The 20385-nt window shown below is 34.5% G+C and overlaps 3 protein-coding genes across 3 annotated transcripts; 2 read left to right on the forward strand and 1 right to left on the reverse strand.

Annotated features, from left to right (window-relative positions):
• The first annotated feature begins 460 nt into the window (after positions 1 to 460).
• Positions 461 to 2725, forward strand: LOC105976649 (UDP-glycosyltransferase 74G1). The gene is made up of 2 exons (XM_088825212.1): positions 461 to 1145; positions 1848 to 2725. The coding sequence occupies exons 1-2, from the start codon at positions 498 to 500 to the stop codon at positions 2574 to 2576; spliced, it is 1377 nt and encodes a 458-aa protein (XP_088681338.1). The 5' UTR covers positions 461 to 497; the 3' UTR covers positions 2577 to 2725.
• A 2191-nt stretch (positions 2726 to 4916) lies between these two features.
• On the forward strand, positions 4917 to 6526 carry LOC105976516 (protein PHYTOCHROME KINASE SUBSTRATE 4). The gene has a single exon (XM_013001753.2). The coding sequence runs from the start codon at positions 5033 to 5035 to the stop codon at positions 6398 to 6400; it is 1368 nt and encodes a 455-aa protein (XP_012857207.2). The 5' UTR covers positions 4917 to 5032; the 3' UTR covers positions 6401 to 6526.
• A 4341-nt stretch (positions 6527 to 10867) lies between these two features.
• Positions 10868 to 13253, reverse strand: LOC105976550 (WUSCHEL-related homeobox 11). Its single transcript, XM_013001785.2, has 3 exons — positions 12436 to 13253; positions 11989 to 12164; positions 10868 to 11163 (listed from the first exon to the last, which is right to left on the reverse strand). The coding sequence occupies exons 1-3, from the start codon at positions 13118 to 13120 to the stop codon at positions 11149 to 11151; spliced, it is 876 nt and encodes a 291-aa protein (XP_012857239.2). The 5' UTR covers positions 13121 to 13253; the 3' UTR covers positions 10868 to 11148.
• Positions 13254 to 20385: the final 7132 nt, after the last annotated feature.

Raw genomic sequence — 20385 nt, forward strand, 5'->3', positions numbered from 1 at the left:
AATTTAGTAGGTTTTTATTGAGTTGCGATAAAAGAAAATTATTAATCAAGCGATGTTATTAATTTATAGTTCAACGGTACTTGATTTTATCAATTATGTAAGTGAAATGTTTAAAAAGTCAACACATACAATTTTCGACATCTAGGTGTAAAAAATGGGGGTCTCTGCTATTAACTCATTCGGGAAGACAAAAATGTGCATTAATTATGTACCAATCTGGTTGATAAACTTCAACTTTATTTATGATTAACAGAATAGGATGAATTTAATTTCTTATTATCTTGTAATTATCTCTAATCATTCCTTAATTTGTGCATGCAATAGATGCATGCAATATAACACACAATATAATGAAAGGAAATGCAATATGTTTATAGTTTATACACACTAGATTTTGCTTTTTGGTCCCAATAGATTATATTATTTGCAATTTTGGTCCCTAATTTTGAGATATTAATTACTCATGACTGCAAATTAATTTTATTCCAATTTCCACCATGGATGCAGAGAAAGAAAATGGAGCACACTGTTTAATCTTGCCCCACCCGACCCAAGGCCACATAAACCCCATTCTCCAATTCGCAAAGCGCTTAACCCACAAACGAATTAAAATCACTCTCGCACTTACCAAATTCACACTCAAAACCACGACCGGGTTCTCCGGCGGATCCATTTCGACCCGATCCATCTCCGACGGTTTCGACGAAGGCGGCCGTGCTCATGCCAATAGCTCCGAGGAATACCAGGCCCGGTTTCAGCAAGTCGGGCGAGAAACACTAGCTGAGCTCCTGCAGGATCTCGCGGGCACGGGTCGCCCCGTTGACTGCGTGGTTTACGACCCGTTTATCCCCTGGGTTCTCGACGTTGCCAAGGGATTCGGACTGTTGGCGGCGGCGTTTTTCACTCAGTCGTGCGCGGTGGACAACATCTATTATCAGGCGTACACTGGGGAGCTCAAACTGCCGCTCTCCGGCGGCGAGGTGGTGGTTCCCGGGCTGCCGCCGATGAAACCGGAAGAGATGCCTTCTTTCATTCACGACCACGGGTCGTACCCGGGAACTTTCCAGATGCTTCTGAATCAGTTCAGGAACATTCACAAAGCGGATTGGATCCTTATCAACACGTTTGACGAATTGGAACAAGAGGTAATCAAAATTCAATTCAAACATTTGCCATTGATTTCAATCTTCTCGAATTAATTAACAAATTGCTTACTCAATTCATATATTTGATTGATTAGACTGTGTGAATTTGGGACATTTATTTACCATATCCATATACTCAAATGAGTGTATGCAGCGCAATAACATGAAAGTTATCTAAACATGTGAATTAGTCGAGTTTCGAGTATACGATACACGAGAGCTTTCAAACGCTTAGACAAGTTTAATTCTTGAATTTTAAATAATATCGTGTTTGAAGTAAAGTTCGAGTGTTTGTTTAGCTATACGATAGTTAATTGGATTACAATTTCTAAATCCCATATAACATGTACAGTAGAACCTCGATAAATTAATATTCAATAAATTAATAACCTCGTTTAAATAATAATTTCTTACGGTCCCGAGTGGGTAAAAACGTACTAAATTATTAGCTCGATAATTTAATATTTCGCTAAATTAATAGAATTTTGCCAGTCCCGACTGTATTAATTTATAGAGGTTTAACTTTAATTTATTTAAGTATTACAAGAAGTCCTTGGAATGAACACTCGGGCTTGGAACGAGAAGTAGAAGAATCATAATAAGTTCATTAGTGTTGTATCGATTGAAATTCTATTTATAGTTAATAATTTGTTGACAAATTAAGTTTGAAACTTAGGGTAATGTTTGTTGATTAATATATAGGTACTCGAATGGATGTCGAGATTTTGGAGAGTGAAGGCAATAGGACCCACCATACCATCAATGTACCTAGACAAACGTTTGCAAGACGACAAAGAATACGGCCTCAGCATGTTCAATCCAATGACTAACACTTGCATGAACTGGCTCGATAATCAAGAACCCAAATCAGTCATTTATGCTTCCTTCGGAAGCCTAGCCCAACTAACCGCTCGACAAACCGAAGAGCTAGCCTCCGCCCTAACAATCTCCAACAAACCCTTCCTGTGGGTGGTCCGGTCAACCGAAGAGTCAAAGCTTCCGGAAGATTTCTCGAAATCAAGGAAAGGGTTGGTGGTGACGTGGGCCCCACAGCTGGAGGTGCTGTCCCACATGGCGGTGGGTTGTTTTGTCACACACTGTGGGTGGAATTCGACTCTGGAGGGTTTGAGCTTGGGGGTCCCGCTTGTGGCGTTGCCACAGTGGACCGATCAGAGTACGAACGCTAAACTTGTGACGGATGTTTGGGGTGTTGGAGTTCGGGCTCGACCCGATTGTAATGGAACTGTGTGTCGAGAAGAGATAGTGAGTTGCGTAAAGAGCGTTATGGAGAGTGAAGATGGGAAAAGAATTGGGTCGAATGCGGTGAAATGGAAGGGAATTGCTAGAGAGGCTGTTGATTTAGGAGGGAGTTCGGATAAGAATATTGAAGATTTTGTTCGTGAAATAATGTTGAAGAGATACCCTCTATAAGTTCTTGTTGAAATACATTGGATACTTGTATGTATATGTGCAAATTGTGTAACTATATATATATATACACAATGAATTATTACCCGGTGAAGTTTATCAAGTAGGATTGGGGGTGAAAAGTTGAATGAGTTTCGATTTCTGTTGATTCAGATCTGAGTTTTTTCGATTTTGCAACAATATTTTCATCCAAAAACCCGATTCCATTTTGTTCGATTTTTTTATCATGAATATATATATGAGATTCTGATTTGTTATAGGATATCAATTTTCGAAACGTCTGATTTCTATTTTTTTTTTCTTCTAAAAATTGCACATATAAGATCAACATTATTATGCATTTTATAATTTAGCTGAATACAAAATTGGAATTTTCTGAGTTCCGTCGAGTTTTTCGGTTTCACGTTCTGATTTTACGGAAACAGGATTGGAATTAGTATTTCACTTCCAGAAAATCAAATTTCTTCCTGATCCGAAAATCAAATTTCTTCCTGATCCGAATCATCCGATTTACACCGTAAATAGAATATTGGAATACAATAAACGATGGGCACTTGATCCTAATTAGACTTATCCACCACCATATTCCAAAACCGTGGCACAATTTCCAAATTCAGACTCTATAAATAAATTAATAATTAAAAAAAAAAATCCCTCAATTTCCAACCCCATTTTGGACCCACCATTGACAAAAAATGAAAAGCAAAAGAGTAAATAAAAACATAATCGATCCATCATACTTTTTCCAACATCTTTTCAAAGATTGAAGTTGAACTGGAACAAGCATGGTGGATAATAGTGTATAGCCACATGACATCTTGGGGGTGGGGGGGGGGGGGGGGGGGGGGGGGGGTTGTGCCTATGACATAATTATAGAGACAAAACCCTATAGAACGGAATGGCCATATTCGAGTTATTTGAACTTTTGCCTTTAATTTTTTCCTCATAAAAAGGTGATAAGATAATGAAAAATTCAAGATGCCTTTGTTCTAATAATGTTGCAATAAACAGACATATAAAATTGTTTTCATATATTATTTAATTATTAATATGATAACATGGGACCTTTTTGCTTTGAAAAATCTGCAAATTTTTTTTTTTTTGCTGTATGCTCAAAAAGATTAATTAGCTGGTGTGTGGTTTGTCTTACTTTTCCAGCGGATGCTGTAAACTATTGTCTGCAAACTAAATGTTAATCGTCAACTGATTGGATCACGCACCAAAACTGACACACACATGCACATTTACATACATTTTATATATAATATATATATCATATGTGTGTGTGAAACTAGAGTTTAAGTGTAGTGTGTAGAGTAGTTTCTAGCAAGTGGTTGTTAAAGAGTCATAAAAAGTTGCTAGACTAGTAGTTGTCTAATTCACCACCACAACTATCAAATCAAGTTTAAATTAAAGATATACTTGTTTAGCTTCCATAATTAAGATATAAGATCATATATACTTTAGCCGAAAGTGACATTATGTTTTTTTATGCCGCACTCGATGAAATTTACGTAGAGTAATATTTTAGCGAAATATATATACCCGGCCACATTACACGTATCAGATTATGTGCAAATCAAAGGCGAAAAACTATCCGATTATTATGTGTTGTGATCACGTTATATAAGATATATACTTTAGAGGAGAGTGACGTTATGTTTTGTTCAATGATGCACTCGATTAACTTTAAGTGAGTCATATATTATAGTGAAATATATCCACATTCTATTTGTTTTATTATATATATGCAAATCAAAGGCGGAAAACTATCAGATTATGTATTGTCATTTCATTAAGATATAAGATCATATATACTTTAGTTGGAAGTGACGTTATTTTTGTTCAATACTGTATGCGAGTTATACATTAGTGGAATATATCTACATTATATGTGTGATTATGTGCGAAATGAAAGGCAGAAAATTAAGCATCCGATTATATGTGTTGTCACGTCGTCGTTACTTTCATTTAGTTAATCGTTTTCGAATAATCATTTGATATGTTAGGGAGTAGTGTGCACGGTTGGTGGAATATGAAAGTAGATGAAAATAAAATAAATAAAAGATAAAGGAGAGAATGTGAAATTGCATAGTTTTCAATTCAATCAACTCGATTAGACAAAAAAAGGATTGATGAATTTGGCAGCAAGCATAGATAGATAGCTCTTCAAGAGTGTTCCCGAGAAACTTGCCTCCAGCATTCTTCTAGGATATACAAAAATTATTACTACATTTATACTTATACTATGTGGTCCTTTTTATACCATGTAAACCTTTTTTAGTTTATTATTAACACTATATAAATAAATAAATAAAAAATAATACTTCTCTCCTATAAATTATCCTATCTACTTAAAAAGGCCAGATATCAGGAATATTTAGAAACAATATAATTCAGTTTAATTCCTCACCAATTTTCCCTTAGAGAAGTGTGTGTGTGTGTGTGTGTGAATTGTAATGGATTCACAAAACAAATCAAAAAAACAATCAAATTTCCATGGTGTGACAATTATTGAAGAAACAGAACTAAGCATTTTCGATGCGCACAAGTATTTCAGCGAGACTGAAATGAATTCTCCGAAGCAAGAAAAAAATCTACGTCAGCACCAACGACAAGAACAGTTATTGCATGGCGGCGATCATCTGATTTCTGGTGCGAGATCAATGGATATAATCTCTGCATCAGTTGAATATGGATACGGGAGTAGGGATTTCCGTACAAGATCTTTCCGTGGGACCCCCACCGCTTCGTCGGAGGCCAGCTGGAACAGCCGCACCGGCCTCCTCCGGAATCCTCCGGCGAGCTCTGCCGGAGTAGCTTCCACCGGAAATTCGCCTTCGGATGATCATTACAGGAAGAACTCTGCTGCTGCTGCTGCTAAGAGATGGAAGTTTCTTGGGAGAAAATGCTGCTGCACCGGCGGGAAATCTGTCCAGGTGGTTAACACGACGGTGGTTACGTCGGAATTGGAACAGAAGGGACCCGCCGTAATATTCGTCAACGGCGGTGATGAGAAAACGCCACGTCAGATGATTCAAAACGGAATTTCGCGAAGAAGAAGTAGCTCGTCGTTCACGAGAGATATTATCGAAATCCACCAGAATAAAGCGCGGGTGTCTTCGTCGGGGCGGCCGTTTCTCGACGGCGGCGGCGGCGGTGGCGTTGTGGGTTTCACTTTTCCGATCCTGAAAAGTTCCTCCGACGTTCAGGCGAATAAATCAATCGTTAATAGTCCGTCGTCAACGGCGAAGAATCCCGTCGGTGGTGGTTGTTTCAACCAAGGGAGTGCGGTGGCGCGTGACGATGACGTGGGGAGTGACGCGAGTTCGGACCTGTTCGAGATTGAAAGCTTTTCAACTACTCAAACGACGTCGTATCATATGTACCGCAGGAGGGATTCCGCCGACGAAGAGCCCACTTCCAACGCAAGCAGAATCATTGCATCCTCCAATAGAATCGTTCAGTACGGCGGCCGGAATCTGGCAGCAACAGAGTGTTATCCTCCAAGTGAGGTCAGCGTTGACTGGAGCGTGACCACGGCGGAGGGATTCGACAGGGCTAGGATCGCCGACAGTACTTCCGCCTTGGGGAAGCGGGTGGAGGAGGAGGGTGGCGGCGACGGCAAGGGTAATAATAATGGACTGATGGCAATGGGATGTCGGCAGGAAAAGGCGGTGAGCGTGGGTCCGCCGGCGTTGAAATATTTGGCGGCGGAAGGCCCACCGATGTTCCCGCTACGTGGGGTTAATAGGCCGCCACGGGCTAATAAGCCGCCGCTGGCGAGTTCTCACTCGGCCCGGTTGTCACTCGCTTTTGCGGCTTGAATTAAATACATTATTGCGTTTCTTTATCCTTTTTCACGCTTTTGGGTACAATGTATATGGCGGATAATTTGAATTATTCGAAGAAATCGTGTTTGGATAAAATTTTATCTAATTTATATTATTCAATAAGGGCTCGGCTACCTATATTGGATTAGATTGAATAAGGGTTCGGCTACCTATATTGGATTAGATTGAATTACATGAGATTGAATTAACGCCCTACTAACTAATTAATTATTTAGTTAGTAGGATGTTCGATTTCTTAGATTATATTTTCTATTAAATTTGTTAAAATCAGTTATTATATATGAGTTGTCTATAAAACCACTTAATTTACAATAATAAAATAGGGTAAATTACAACCACCCTCTGAGGTATGGTCAAATTATGCCCCCCTTATTTGGATAATTACAACCACCCATCAACTCATCAAATTTAGTGGAATTTTCGATATTATATGGAATATTATCACTTTTGTACCCGTTTATCTCATTCGAACTCTATATTTTGAAGCGAGATGATCATAATATGTGTTTTTGGCTTGTATATATCAGATTGTGGTACATCAGAAACTGTACTTTTAGTTTTTTACACAAAACGAGTACAAACTAGAGCACATTTCACAGAATCTAGATGATTATGTTAAATTTGACACCACAAGGGTGGATGCGTAAGAAAAAATCATAGTTGATGGGTAGATGTAATTATCCAAACAAGAGGGGATTTTTTCGTAAATTGACCATACCTGAGGAGGGTGTTTGTAATTTACCCTAATAAAATATGATTTTAAGAATAAAATTGTGTTTTTTTTTCTTTTTAGTCAACCCCTATATAATTAATCTCAGATGGAGGGATGCTACTAATTTAATGAAATAGTAGCATTAATGGCGAACTTTGATTTTAGTAGCGGGTTTGAAAAAGTGCGAATCTTGCCAACCGGACATGTTGTTACTTGTTATCCCTTGCAACTTAGCCAGTAGAAACTTATAGCGGTAACCGATCGAGCCTTAAGAATATTATTTCATGACATTTTTAGATGGTTAAATGTTAATTAATGGTTTTGATTCTGAATAAAATTACGACATAAGCCCCAAATTAGCCCAAGTATATATTAATAGGAACAAATTAAAATTTATTCATATTCGATTGGGCCATATAAAGCATACCCAAATGAATTAATGAATATAGGCCCAAACAAAATCAAGTTAATTCTCCTCAACTCCTAGTGTCGAATTTTGTTATTTAACATTAATGGGTATTTATTTACAAAGAAAATTATCATTTAATATATTTCTTAACATTTGCAAAAGGGTCCTTTTAAAAATTTCTATTAAAACTAACATAACCTATTTCGATATAATCACATATTGTCGCTTCTTAAAATGTGCCTATAATATCAGGGATATCGATAAATCGAGCTTGACTAGTGAGTTTGTTGAGCCGATTCAACAAAACTTGAATTTATACACGAATTTTACAAGTTTGATATCATGGACCTAGGCTTTTCAGTGCATTACTTGTGGCCATGCGGCGCTCATGTGTTGAGATAAAATCTAATAAGTACATATAAAATTTTGAAAAAAATAATTTTTGGTAAAACTTTTATTATGATATAAGTATTTTACCATAATAATAAGTTACCAATTTTTTTATATAAATGATATAAAATAATAGAAAATGAGATCGAGCTCGAACAAATTTGGCTCGAGCCCTCGCTCACTAAATTTGCTAGGCTCGGTTCGAGATGGATTTGTTTACACTCCTAGCTCATATCATATTTTAAGCAACATCCTGCTGAAACTTTATTTCGCTATTTTTATAGGAAAAGTGGTATATAATTTCTGTAATGAAATAATGAATTAATCGAAAGCCAATCCAATTAGAGACACTCAACAACAAACACAGTCCCTAATTCTTGAAAAGGAAAAAAAATACTATATTATTTAATGTTATTTCCAAACAAATGGATAACAAAAATATCAAATTAATCCTAACTTTTTGTCCAAATAGATTATTATGAGTCCATGTGCAATTAATTGTGCACACACCTTTCCGCTTCTTCTCATAATAACCATAATTAAATTAAAACAATTAAGTGCTTCATCCCCTAAAGCCTAAAACTTAGGGTAACATCTTTATTACACAAGTAATTAATAACTTGCTTGTCTTTTTTTTCTTTTTATTTTTTATATTTTAATTTTTACTCATTTTAACATAAATGCCAACAAATGGAAAGAACTTTGCATGATATTATATTTGTAGAAAATAACTATATTGTATAACTAGTTGTTGGGTGCTAAATACCAACACGCAAGTGTACGTATCGCAAACAAGTAGTAAAGTAGACTCGTGAGAGTCGGATGTCGATCCCACAGGGAATACGCAAATTATTTAATCCTAAGTACCAAATCTTAACAATTACGATTTTTATCCAGCCTACGCAGGGTTGTCAAATTAATTAACTAAATAAATTAAACTAATTAAGAAAGCAAGTAATCACGAGAAAATATCAATATAAAACGGATCTAGGATTTTATCTTCCCCCTATGCGATAATTCTTCACCCAATTAATTTCCTATCATGCAAGTTACGATTCCCGATTATTAACCCAAGACACGAAATTATTCATAACCAGCTGTCGCTGCGCTATAAACCTATTATTCATAAAAGATTCACTATATGTCTATGCAAACCTAGTATAAATAAAGCATTAAATAACAAGTCTCGTAAACGGCTACCTAAGGTATTATCTGTATGTCTACGATAATACATGCAATCAACACACGCATTCGGTGAAAAACTACTTGAAGGCTCTTCTATCCCTGTTCTAATTATTAAAACGATCTGTCAATCAATTCTAACAATAACAAATAGCAACATAAGTTAGCTACGCTCATGCACTAAATACGATCAAGATAGAAGAAATAATCGAAGAATTAAACTTGCATAAAAGTAGAAAAATAGGTTCGAGTTACCACATAGGGTTCCAATAAAATCCTAGAATAAAAACTTAGCTACTCATGTTCGTTACGAAAAGCATAATAAAAATACGAAAATTCATAAAAATCAGAAAAGAAAAGGAAAAAGGAAAACTAGGATGAAGAGTCGTCAAGTCTTCGTCTTCGTTCTCTTGCTCCTTGATTGCGTGTAGAAAAGATAAAAAACTAAAAACTAATAATAACGATAAAAGGTAAAAGATCCAAAGGTAAGTCTAATTGTGTGCTTGTGGCCTTTAAATAGGGTGCAAAAATATAATAGGGCGGGTTTCCTTGTGTAATTAAACTTCCTTCACTGCGCCCCTACGCCCATCCGGACGGCCGTGTGAGATTAAGCTCTAAAACCCACACGGCCGCGCGGCCTTCTGTTCTTCAGAATTCTGATTATTTCACTTTTGGCCCACTTTTTCTCTGAATTTGCAGTTTTCACCCCAAAAGTTGCCAATTCTTCAATTTGCACCTAAAATACAAATAATAACCATATTAAGCACCAATTATCGTAAAAACACATCAAAAGTTCCAATTAAAAGGTACAATTAAGTGTATAAATATACACTTAACACTAGTCATTACAAGGTGTACCTAGTGTCCCCTAGTCTTCTATAGAAGGATAAGTTTTTAAGTTTGATTTTTCTAAGAAATGCGTATAATTCTTTATTAGCTAGATATTTGCTAAAATAAATTTCAAAGGGTGTTTAATTAAAATTAAAAAAAAAAGTTTATTTATCTGTTTAATAAGGAAATAAATATCCATAAAATTGCAGAAATTCTTACTAATGGCTAGCAAGTATACAAATTAAGCAAGCTTTTGTTGTTAAAATTCTATTGATATTCTAGAACTATGTACTTTTGTCGACTTACTTCCCCTGTTCCCCTGTTCCACAATATTGTCACTTTTTGAAAAAAAATTGTTCCGTACTATTTGGCACTTTAGAATTCCAATTATGTATTAGTTATATATTTTTCAGTTATGTCCTTATTAATTATTAATAACTCTCCAATACTCTCCCCGCATTAATTAGTAAACGAGGATATTTTAGTCCAATAATATATATTTTCCTAAAATCAAAATATTTATATCGATTTTTTTAAGACTTTGTTCAAAAGTGAGAAACGACACATAATTACCAAAATAGGGAGTAATAATATAAACATATACATGTATGTATGCATGAAAAAGTTAAACAAATTAAGATGTCAGCTTTTTGGATTGGTTAGAGTTGTCGGTGCTGAAAGCCAAATCTCGAATCTTTCCATTGAATTCTGGACTTCGGCTAACCCCTTTTTTTTCTCTATTATTTCTTTTATTTAATTTTCTATGTTTGTGCAAACGATGCACGTACCTTTTTTATTTGAGTAGTTGTTAAATCAGCATTACATAAACATATACATATATACATATGTATATAATGTATATATACAGTTTTATACGATGTAAGTACTCAAATTAATAATAAAAAGGAGATGAATATTCATAAGGAAAGAAAAGAGAGTTTAAGATGATTGAGAGAGAATGAATATACAATACTTGAGCTGCAATTTCAAGTTCTATACTTTGAGTACTTGAGCAATATATATATAGTAATTTCCAGATAGCAACAGAAGGGCATTTATGGAAAAAAGAAAAAAGAAAAAGAATTACAATATAATATAAATATTTTATTCTCTAATCCCAATAAGAAATGTTGCATTGGTTTAGATACCAAGCTCCCCCCACTGTAGGCACCTGGTGTTACGTTGCATCCAAACTCATTAATGTTTTGGAACCTGAAATTAATTTTAATAAAATTAATTACAAATAATCGAAATAAGATGCCGACAAGTTACATAGTATTGATCTCTTTGTTTCAACTTAAGCGAATTAAAGAGCGAATAAATATGTATGGATCTTAGAAATAAATGTACATTAATATGGCTACAATGCCACTAATTCTCCCTTCATCGATTATTTATTTTGTTTGAAAGAATTAATGGCTTGAATATTTTACAAGTTATACGGGTAAAACTAGAAAATAAATTGTACGATTAATAATTCAGAACAAAACAAATTCTACAACGATACAATAAACGTTGAAAGATTGTGAATTATTGGTTTCGTTGTATGAATTTATGAGATAGAATCGATGATAAAGGGTGAAATTGGAAAATACAAATTAATCATTCCGCATTGAAATTTTAGAAAACAACAATTTTATATTTATTTTATTTTTTGTTTTCAAAAAGACAAATAGTGAAATAGTATAGTACGGATAATATTTGATACACAGAATATTAGCAATTTCTCAATACTCACTTCCACAAAACCCTTGTAAGAAAAACTTCTATGTATGATGATAAAACTGAAATTTTCTCACAATTGATATATAAATATAGTTCTTGTAAAAACTGAAATTATTATTATAAGAATTTTAAAATATTTAATTTACCTAAAAAAAAAGGCAGAAACGGATGAAAATCATAATGGAATTCAGTGCAATTTCATATGGATTAAAATCAGGGCTGACGTTTACAGACATGCAATTTCCCGATGCAGATTTCCATAATTTATGCATTGAATATTAATTAATTAAATGAAATAAAAGAAATAATTACCAGAAAATAGCTTTCACCATGCTGCAAACTCTGCAGCAGAAATCCATACTCATTCACCTGAACCGGCACCCCGGAAGAATGAAACAGCACAAAATCTCCGCCGAACACCGCCTTCATATCCACCGCCCCCCTCCCCATCTCCGTCGCCACCCCATTGATAAACACCGTTATCACCTCTGCAAAATTAAAAAAAAAATCATACTCACGAAAAATAAGAAACAACTTTTTTTTCATCATTATATTATATTCCCTTTTAATATATATAGTATAATTAATTTTGTTCGTGTACCATGAATTAAATATTCAGATCGCCGCATATTAATATATGCAGATGTGCGCGTGTGTGTGTGTTCTCTGGTCAGAAAGTTAGCTAGGGTTTTTATTAAGTGGAAGAAGTTTTTAATTTATTTGTATGAATTTTTTTTTTAAATGAAGTGAAAAGATTACCGGGTTGATAGTTCAAAGTGGAAGCGCCGCCGGCGAAGCAGAAACCCGGGTTCGGGTCATAATCTTGAACCGAACCGGGATGACCCGAGAACAAGAACAGATCATCTGATGAATTGTTTTTACCATTAATTATATTTCCATCAAACCCACATGATGAAGAAGAAGAAGAAGAAGATCCCACCAAACAATTCGAGCTCGTGTAAGAAATTACTGGATGATTATTCGGAGCAACCAACCCACCGCCGCCGCCGGCCAAAAGGTTTTCATAATGAATTCCACCACCACCACCGTATCCGCCGTTTCCGCCGCCGCGCGGCTGAGCTTGCTGCTGATGCTCTCCTCCACCTCCTCCGCCGCCGCAGAGGCCGGCCTGCATCTGGCGCTGGCGGCGGCGGGACCTGGAGCGGCGGTTCTGGAACCAGTAGAAAACGTTGGCGTCGCCGACGGAGCCGAATTTCTCGAGAAGCTTCCTGATTTTGACGGTCTCGTCCTTTGGCGGGTTGACCATGCCGCTGTTGAAGATTGACTCCAGGATCAGGATTTGCTCCGGTTTCGGTGTCCACCGCGACCTCACCGGCTCGTGGAGAATCCTCTGGTGGTCAGCTTCTGCTCCGCCGCCGCTGCTGCGGTGGTGGTGGTGGTGGCTCGGCCGTGAAACGGTGGTGTCGTGTCTCTGCTCCTCCATTTTTGGGTGTATACTATATATATATGAATTATGGAACTGAATATACGGAATTAAAAATATTAAAATTTTTCAGAGCAAGAAGAAAAAAGATTCAAAGAGAATATGAACTTATGACTACTCTTCACTAGTCCACATCAATTGTATACCGTACATAATAGGGTATTTATAGGCAAGAATGTCTCTTTGTGAATTTACAATTTTACCCATTGGCTTAATTATTTAGCATTAACTACAGTTAAACCTCCGTTAGGTGGGATTAACAAAATTCTATTAAGTTAATGAAATGTTAAATTATCGAACTATTAATTTAGTATATATCTCTTACCGGGTCGGGATCAAACTGTTATTTAAAAAAAAAATATTAATTTATGGATGTTCTGTTGTATGTTAGATTCGAGAGAGATGCTGTTAATTCTCTTGTAGGTTTTCCATTTTATTTATTTAAATTATAAAATGGCCTACAAATTACAATTGAACCCAAAGAAAATTGAACCATTGACCTAATACTATCCCTACGCTGACACCATTCGATTATTAATGTTGAATTTCTAGATTGGGTTAATTAATTAAGTTATGATCCTATTGTCGAATATCTGTGAAATTATAATTAATAATATAAGAGAAGTGGGATTCGACCTCTTTTTCTTTATGTTGACAATGCATTTGTAGCTAGGCAGCTTTAAGTTGTTTAATTATATTAAATTTGTCCAAAGTACATGGGCGCTTCCTACGAGAAGATGTTCATACTATATTTTAATTTTCTGGTCTGCCCTATTGTTGTCTGAAATCTCAAATACCAGTTTTTACCTAAGTTTAAAAGTCATTTAATTCATGGTCATATTAGCTCAAGACCCCTAATTAATATTCTACATAGCTTTAAGGACACTCATATTATGTTTTTGCTAAAAAAAATTGTGCCCTTTTCTCGTTTTGGATGTAACGTTAGATTTGGAGTCTCTCTAACGAAATATGTTTGTATTATATAATCAAAATAGTATGTGTGTGTGTATGTGTGTATGATATGTGTGTGTGACTGTGTGGTAGAGTTTCGATAATGACAGCGATGAAGAGCAGGGTTGAAGTATATTTGACGGAGTGAAGCTGGATTCGACGGTATCCGATACAATGTAGTTACCCTTAATTTATTTATATAAATAAATAATATTATGACACAATTCCAGCCCTCTATTTGATTTGATACCCTGTTGGAGAGGAGCCGCAAACATTGAAGTCTTGTAAACATTATTATAAATAGTAGTTATTATATTTACTTCTTTGTCTCAATTCAAATAATTGTTCTTTTACATATTATATAATATACTTTTACATACAAGGCTAACCTTTCCGACTTTGATGATGGTTGAAAAAGTTGTAATAAAAGTAAAAATTGGTGAATATGAATGAAGGTTTATTGATGTTTCGGAAATTGATATAAAATTTTATTATTTAGCTTACTTTTATAAAGTATCTTAAATTTCATCATACAACGGATTTAGATTAAAAAAAAAAGAATATAATTAAACACTAACACGGTACAAATGTTCAATGCAATTTATATAATTTAAATGAGATAATTATTTAAGAGAAAGTAAAAGCCAACAATTAATTTAATTTCTTATAAACAATTTCATAATATTAAATTTATTTTTGGCTTTTACTTCTCTTAAAACTTTACTTAAAAAAAGGACTTCTGAACCAAAAATAGCTTATGATCGCTGTTTCATGATGCTAAATTGATTTTTGGCTTTTATTTCTCTTAAATTTACTTAAAAAAAGGAGTTATGAGCCAAAAATAGCTTATAAGCTGTTTCATAATATTTTTTGCAAAAAAAAAACTAGATTATTGTGGGATAATAATATATGCTCTTTGTTTTGGAATAATTAGTGGAAAATAATGAAGCTCTAGATTTGGCTTATTTGTGAAGAAAAAAAACATAACATTATGGGGTGCTGGTGCTTTTAGTACAATCCACTAGACAAAGGCACACTCCTAGTTTTCGACAACAAACACTTTTGACTTGTGATTTCATTAGACCAATTCAGCCTCGGTTTTATGAACCTAATCCGTTACATTTAAGCACCAACATTAATGTTTGACATCCAATTGCCTATGTAGTATTAATTAATTAATTAATTAATTAATTAATTAATTTTAGCAATATTATTAGTAAATCTGCTCTCTCCATTTAGTTCATATTTAATCTTTCCACACAGTGGATCCAAGTCATGAGGTAATTAATCTTGGCAAATTTCATAAGTTCAGGCTAATAATTAATTAGGACTAAATTAAAATTCGGGAAAAATATGTATATATAGAATTACACGATCGATAACACAATTGGCATTCGAAATTCGAACACGAGATTGAATCACACCCTTATAAATAATAATTATACATAATTAATTTTATGTAGTATTAATATTGTTGAAAGAAATAGAAGAAGATGAAGAAGAAGAGTAGTTGGTAGGGTTTTTGGGCGTGCGAAGTGCATGTGAAGGAATAATGCATGCATGGGAATCTGTGCAAACTAAAACATCAAAACAAACAAAATTCTGTACGTACTGTCCGAATACTTTTAAATTTTAATTCTTCTGACGTTAGGCGGACAATAAAACTCACAGTTTCACACCCATTATTTTATATTTTTATATCTTAAACCAACGTAGAATACAGGTTCACTAAGGTTGGCTTAAACTTCGAACATCTTCATTTTGTTTTGTCCACATAATATAGGGCAAATTACCAAAACCCCCCTGAGGTAAGTCTGAATAACGGAAATTCCCCCCACGTTCTCGTAATTACGAAAACCCCCCTGAGGTATGCAGACATCTTACAAATCGTTCTAACGGTGTTAAACTCGATAGAATCTTTTTGATTCTCCCGAATATTCCTCCGATAATACCAATTTTGCCCTTGTACACGTGGAACGTTCTGATAGTTCTATTTACAGACGAAATTACCCTTAGGGGGGTAATTGCATGTAAGCATTTTATTTAATGAGGGGTCATATTGTTGCATAGTTTGTACTTACTGAAATATAACCGTTGCATTTTACCTGTTACTATCTGAGGGGGTTAATTGTAAGTTTTGAGTTATTTGTTGGAATATGACCGTTTTTTGCATCCCTATAAATAAGGTGGAATTTTCTCTTCTCTTTCACCTCTCTCTCCACTTCTCTCTCTTGCTTCCATGGATTCTTCTAGCACATTCTCTCAAATCAGTGGGTTAAAATACAGAAGGGAGAAATGCAAGAGTTGTGGAAAGAAAACAACAATTATGATATCGGAGACGAGAAAAAATCTGGGAAGGCTCTTTTATTGTTGCCCCGAACACGGCTTCTCACATTGGTGTGAGCCATTTGAAGTTGGTTATAGTTGCTCACATGGTGATACAATAGCTACTCCAAAGCATGATGACAGTGAGGTGACAAGTGCATCGACAAATCAAGTTCAATCGAAGAAGAATGGCAAGATTGAAGATGGATTAGTTCGTAGTTAGGTAGTGCTAAACCTAGCAATCCTAGCATTATACATGATATGTAAAATAATTGTACTATTATTTCTGCAATAAAATATTGTACCTTACTTCAAGATATATCACCATATGTTTAGTGAATAATTACATATCAAATCAGCCCAAAAAATAGCCTGTAAACAAGACCACCAAAAACAGGCTAAAAAAACACAAAAAACAGTCCATGATGTTCTTTGAAACATCCCAAAAACAGGCTACAAAACATTCAAAAAAAACAGCCTATAAATCTTCCAAAAAAACAGTCTATGATGTTCTACCTCTTGATGAAAGCCATAAATTTGTCAAAGTCAGTGGGATACCATTTTGCTGCCAGAAGTTTGTCAATATTATCAGCTGCTGCACTTGAAGATGGTGTTGCTGCACTTGAAGATGGTGCTGCAACATTGCCTTTTGAGACCACCTTAGCTGCTGCACTTGAAGATGGTGCTTTTGCACTTGAAGATGGTGCTGCAACATTGCCTTTTGAGACCACCTTAGCTGTTGCACTTGTTTTTTTTCTCTTCTTAGGTGCTTGAGCATAGGCTTGAGCAGTCACTTGGACATAATCATCAAATGCATGAGCATTGGCTTGAGCAGTCAGTTGGGCATCATCATCAAATGCATGAGCAGAGGCTTGAGCAGAACTCTGAAATAAAGTAAAAAAAAGTAAATATTAAAAAATTAAACAGAATACATAACACACAAAATACATAATAAGAAAATCAAAATACACAATAAGAAAATTAAAAAACAGAATACCTGGGACTTTGAACTAGCATTTGCTCTTTTTCTTCTAGTTAAGACTGATGCTTCACCTTGTCTTTCTGGATTGCTAGAGGCTTGAAATTGTGTATTTTCCTAGAATATATATGTATTTGCTTAGAAACATAGAAACAAGTTGTAAGAACACATGAAGTAAAAATAATAAACTGTACAACATACCCCATTAGCTGTGGTTGTGGCTACCTCTCCTAGACTGACTTGGTCCTGTACAACATACCCCATCAGAGTCATCATCAACTCTCTGATCTTTATCCTCAACTAATACATGGAAGCAATTATCCACACATAAGTCAAACATCGTTTTTACATCGAAATTACAGTCCATGCTCAACCCTTGAAACCTTTCAATATCCTCATTAATATATGTCATCTTTAACCCTTCAATACCCCCTCTAATACTAGGAAATGATCTCCTAATGGCTAAACATAAGTCCTCATAACTATACTTGTCAGGATCAATATTATCAAATTTAACTACACTTGATCTGTAGTGCAGAATAACAGAGCACAAATCTACCATCTGCAGTTCAAATACAAACACAAAAAACATATCAGATTCAATACAAACATAAATCCAAACTTTTAGAAAATTCAAAAAAGAAACTAGACACCATTTGCAATAATCCCCAAAATCATAAATTAATTCTTTGGAATCAGAAATTATAAACCAAAAATAAAAAAATAAGACCAAAAAATAAAAAATTAGAAATTCTAATCAAAATACCCTAATTTCCCTAACTTCTGTAATTTATCCTTCCCCTCACGAGAAGCAAAATACCCTAATTTCTCTAATTTCATTAATTCCCCTTCACCAAACTAATCAGAATACCCTAATTTCCCCTTCACAAATCAGATATAATACCTTTTGAAACTCGAAAAAATAGAAAACAAAGAACCCAAAGATCAGAAAGTAGAAACAAGAAAAAGAAGAAATTTGAAACCAAAAATCAAAAACCCTAATTTTTTACCGAAATTTAAAACCCTAAAAAACTTGAACAAAATATCCATACAAACCTTTGATTCTGGACGTAAACTTCGCGATTCGAGCAATAATAGGTGATGATAACAATTTCTATCGTGATTAGGGCTTGTTTAGCCCTAATTAATCTTCTCTAATCTCTATGCGGTTTCCAAGTGAAGAGGGGAGTGAGGTAAATCGTGACAGATGAAAAAGATGAATGTAAGAAATAAAAGTGAAAAACGTGGTTAAAGTGAAAAGATCAGATATTGAAAACGTTGTTATTGTTAGGAACAAAAAGAAACGTGTTTTAACAATGTTAACACGATTTAACAGATGGTACAATAGACTATACACATTTTCAGCTTTTTTCTTTTATTTTTTACATATTTAACAGAAGGATATAATACACATTTCACGTTTTCGGTTCAAAAAATTCGGTCAACCGTTAGTCAAGGGGGGTTTTCGTAACTACGAGAACGTGGGGGGATTTTCGTTATTTAGGCTTACCTAGGGGGGTTTTGGTAATTTGCCCCATAATATATATACATATACACTAATATATATTTATTATTTTATATATAATATTATTAACGCAAATACGAACATGAAAACGTACGTTTTATAGTATATATACAACGCGGTTTCCTGTTCTTAATTTGTTTGCTTCTTGATTGATTGATCGATCTGCCTTCGTTTGTAAGGATTTAAAATCCAACAAGAAGTTACACATGCATGCATACAGAAGAGAAGCCGGTGTATAGGGAGGGGGGCCATGGCCCCCCTCAAATTTTAATTTTTTTTTACTACTAATATGTACGAGTAGAATAAAGAAGTTCCATGGGCAAATCCAACCTTGGGAAGTGGGAAGTGAAGGGCTCTGTAATAAATCATAATAAATTATTGTATTACGCCTTTATATTATATATTAAGTCCACCATTTTTTTTATTTTTTCTAATTGTTTAGTGTATCTGAATTCCAAATAAACGAAAAAAGAAGTACTAAGTTTTTCTTTTCATATTTTCAGGTTTTATAAAAAAAATCCGATTTTTTTTGTTTTTCCACGGGCTCTGCCCCGGAACCCCAAATAATTAAGTTCACAATGTAGCAACATCTCCTCCTCCTCCTAAAAAATTAGAAACATCTTATTTTCACCAATATTTATTGCTTTCATTAACTTTTTTACGTTATTTTTAATACATATTCGGGCCCCCAATGGTGAAATTTTGGCTATGTCACTGCATGCATCGTTTAATTAATTAAATTAAATTGATTGTTTTATGGGATGCGATAAACGTTGTTCAAGTTTTAATAATACCGTTTCGACTTCAAATGTGATTTTGATCATTTTTTATTCCAAATTTTGCAAAACCCGAAAAATAGGATTTGTAGTATTATGAGTTAGGTTTCTAATCCAACTTGCATCACCAAAATTGGATGTCGGACGAGAAAGATATACATGAATCAATAGATATTGACCACAACTTTGATGTATTGGGGTACCTAAATTTAAAATGTGACTCATTCATGCATAACTTTGTCACACGGCATCCAATCGAGCGGATTAAGTTGGATTAGAAAGTTAACTCAAATGACTACAATTTTCGTGTTTCGAATTTTGCAAAAATCAAAAAAAAAATATATCAAAATCAGCTTCGAAGTCAAAATGACATTAGTAAAATTGAAACGACATTTAACATTTCAGTTGTTTTATTCGGACTGATAATTAAATTAACTGATTAAAATAATCTTATTTGATTCCCATGTTATGCTGTTTTTGGCTGGTTTTGTTGGGTTTGTGCTTATCAAGAAATTCTTTGCAGCTGTAACAAATATATGTACCTTTTTTTTTTAATTTAATTAAAAACTCATATTGTATTATGAAAAATCATTGATATACTATATATGAGTTTTTGGAAATATTAAGGTGGGGTTTAGCCCTACATTAATTACCTAAGGCTTATCCGTAATTTTTGTAATTCACTTAAAGCTCGCTAATATAACGATTT

Source organism: Erythranthe guttata, chromosome 11, assembly GCF_056151865.1.
Source record: "Erythranthe guttata isolate IM_541 chromosome 11, IM_541, whole genome shotgun sequence".
Lineage (NCBI taxonomy): Eukaryota > Viridiplantae > Streptophyta > Magnoliopsida > Lamiales > Phrymaceae > Erythranthe > Erythranthe guttata.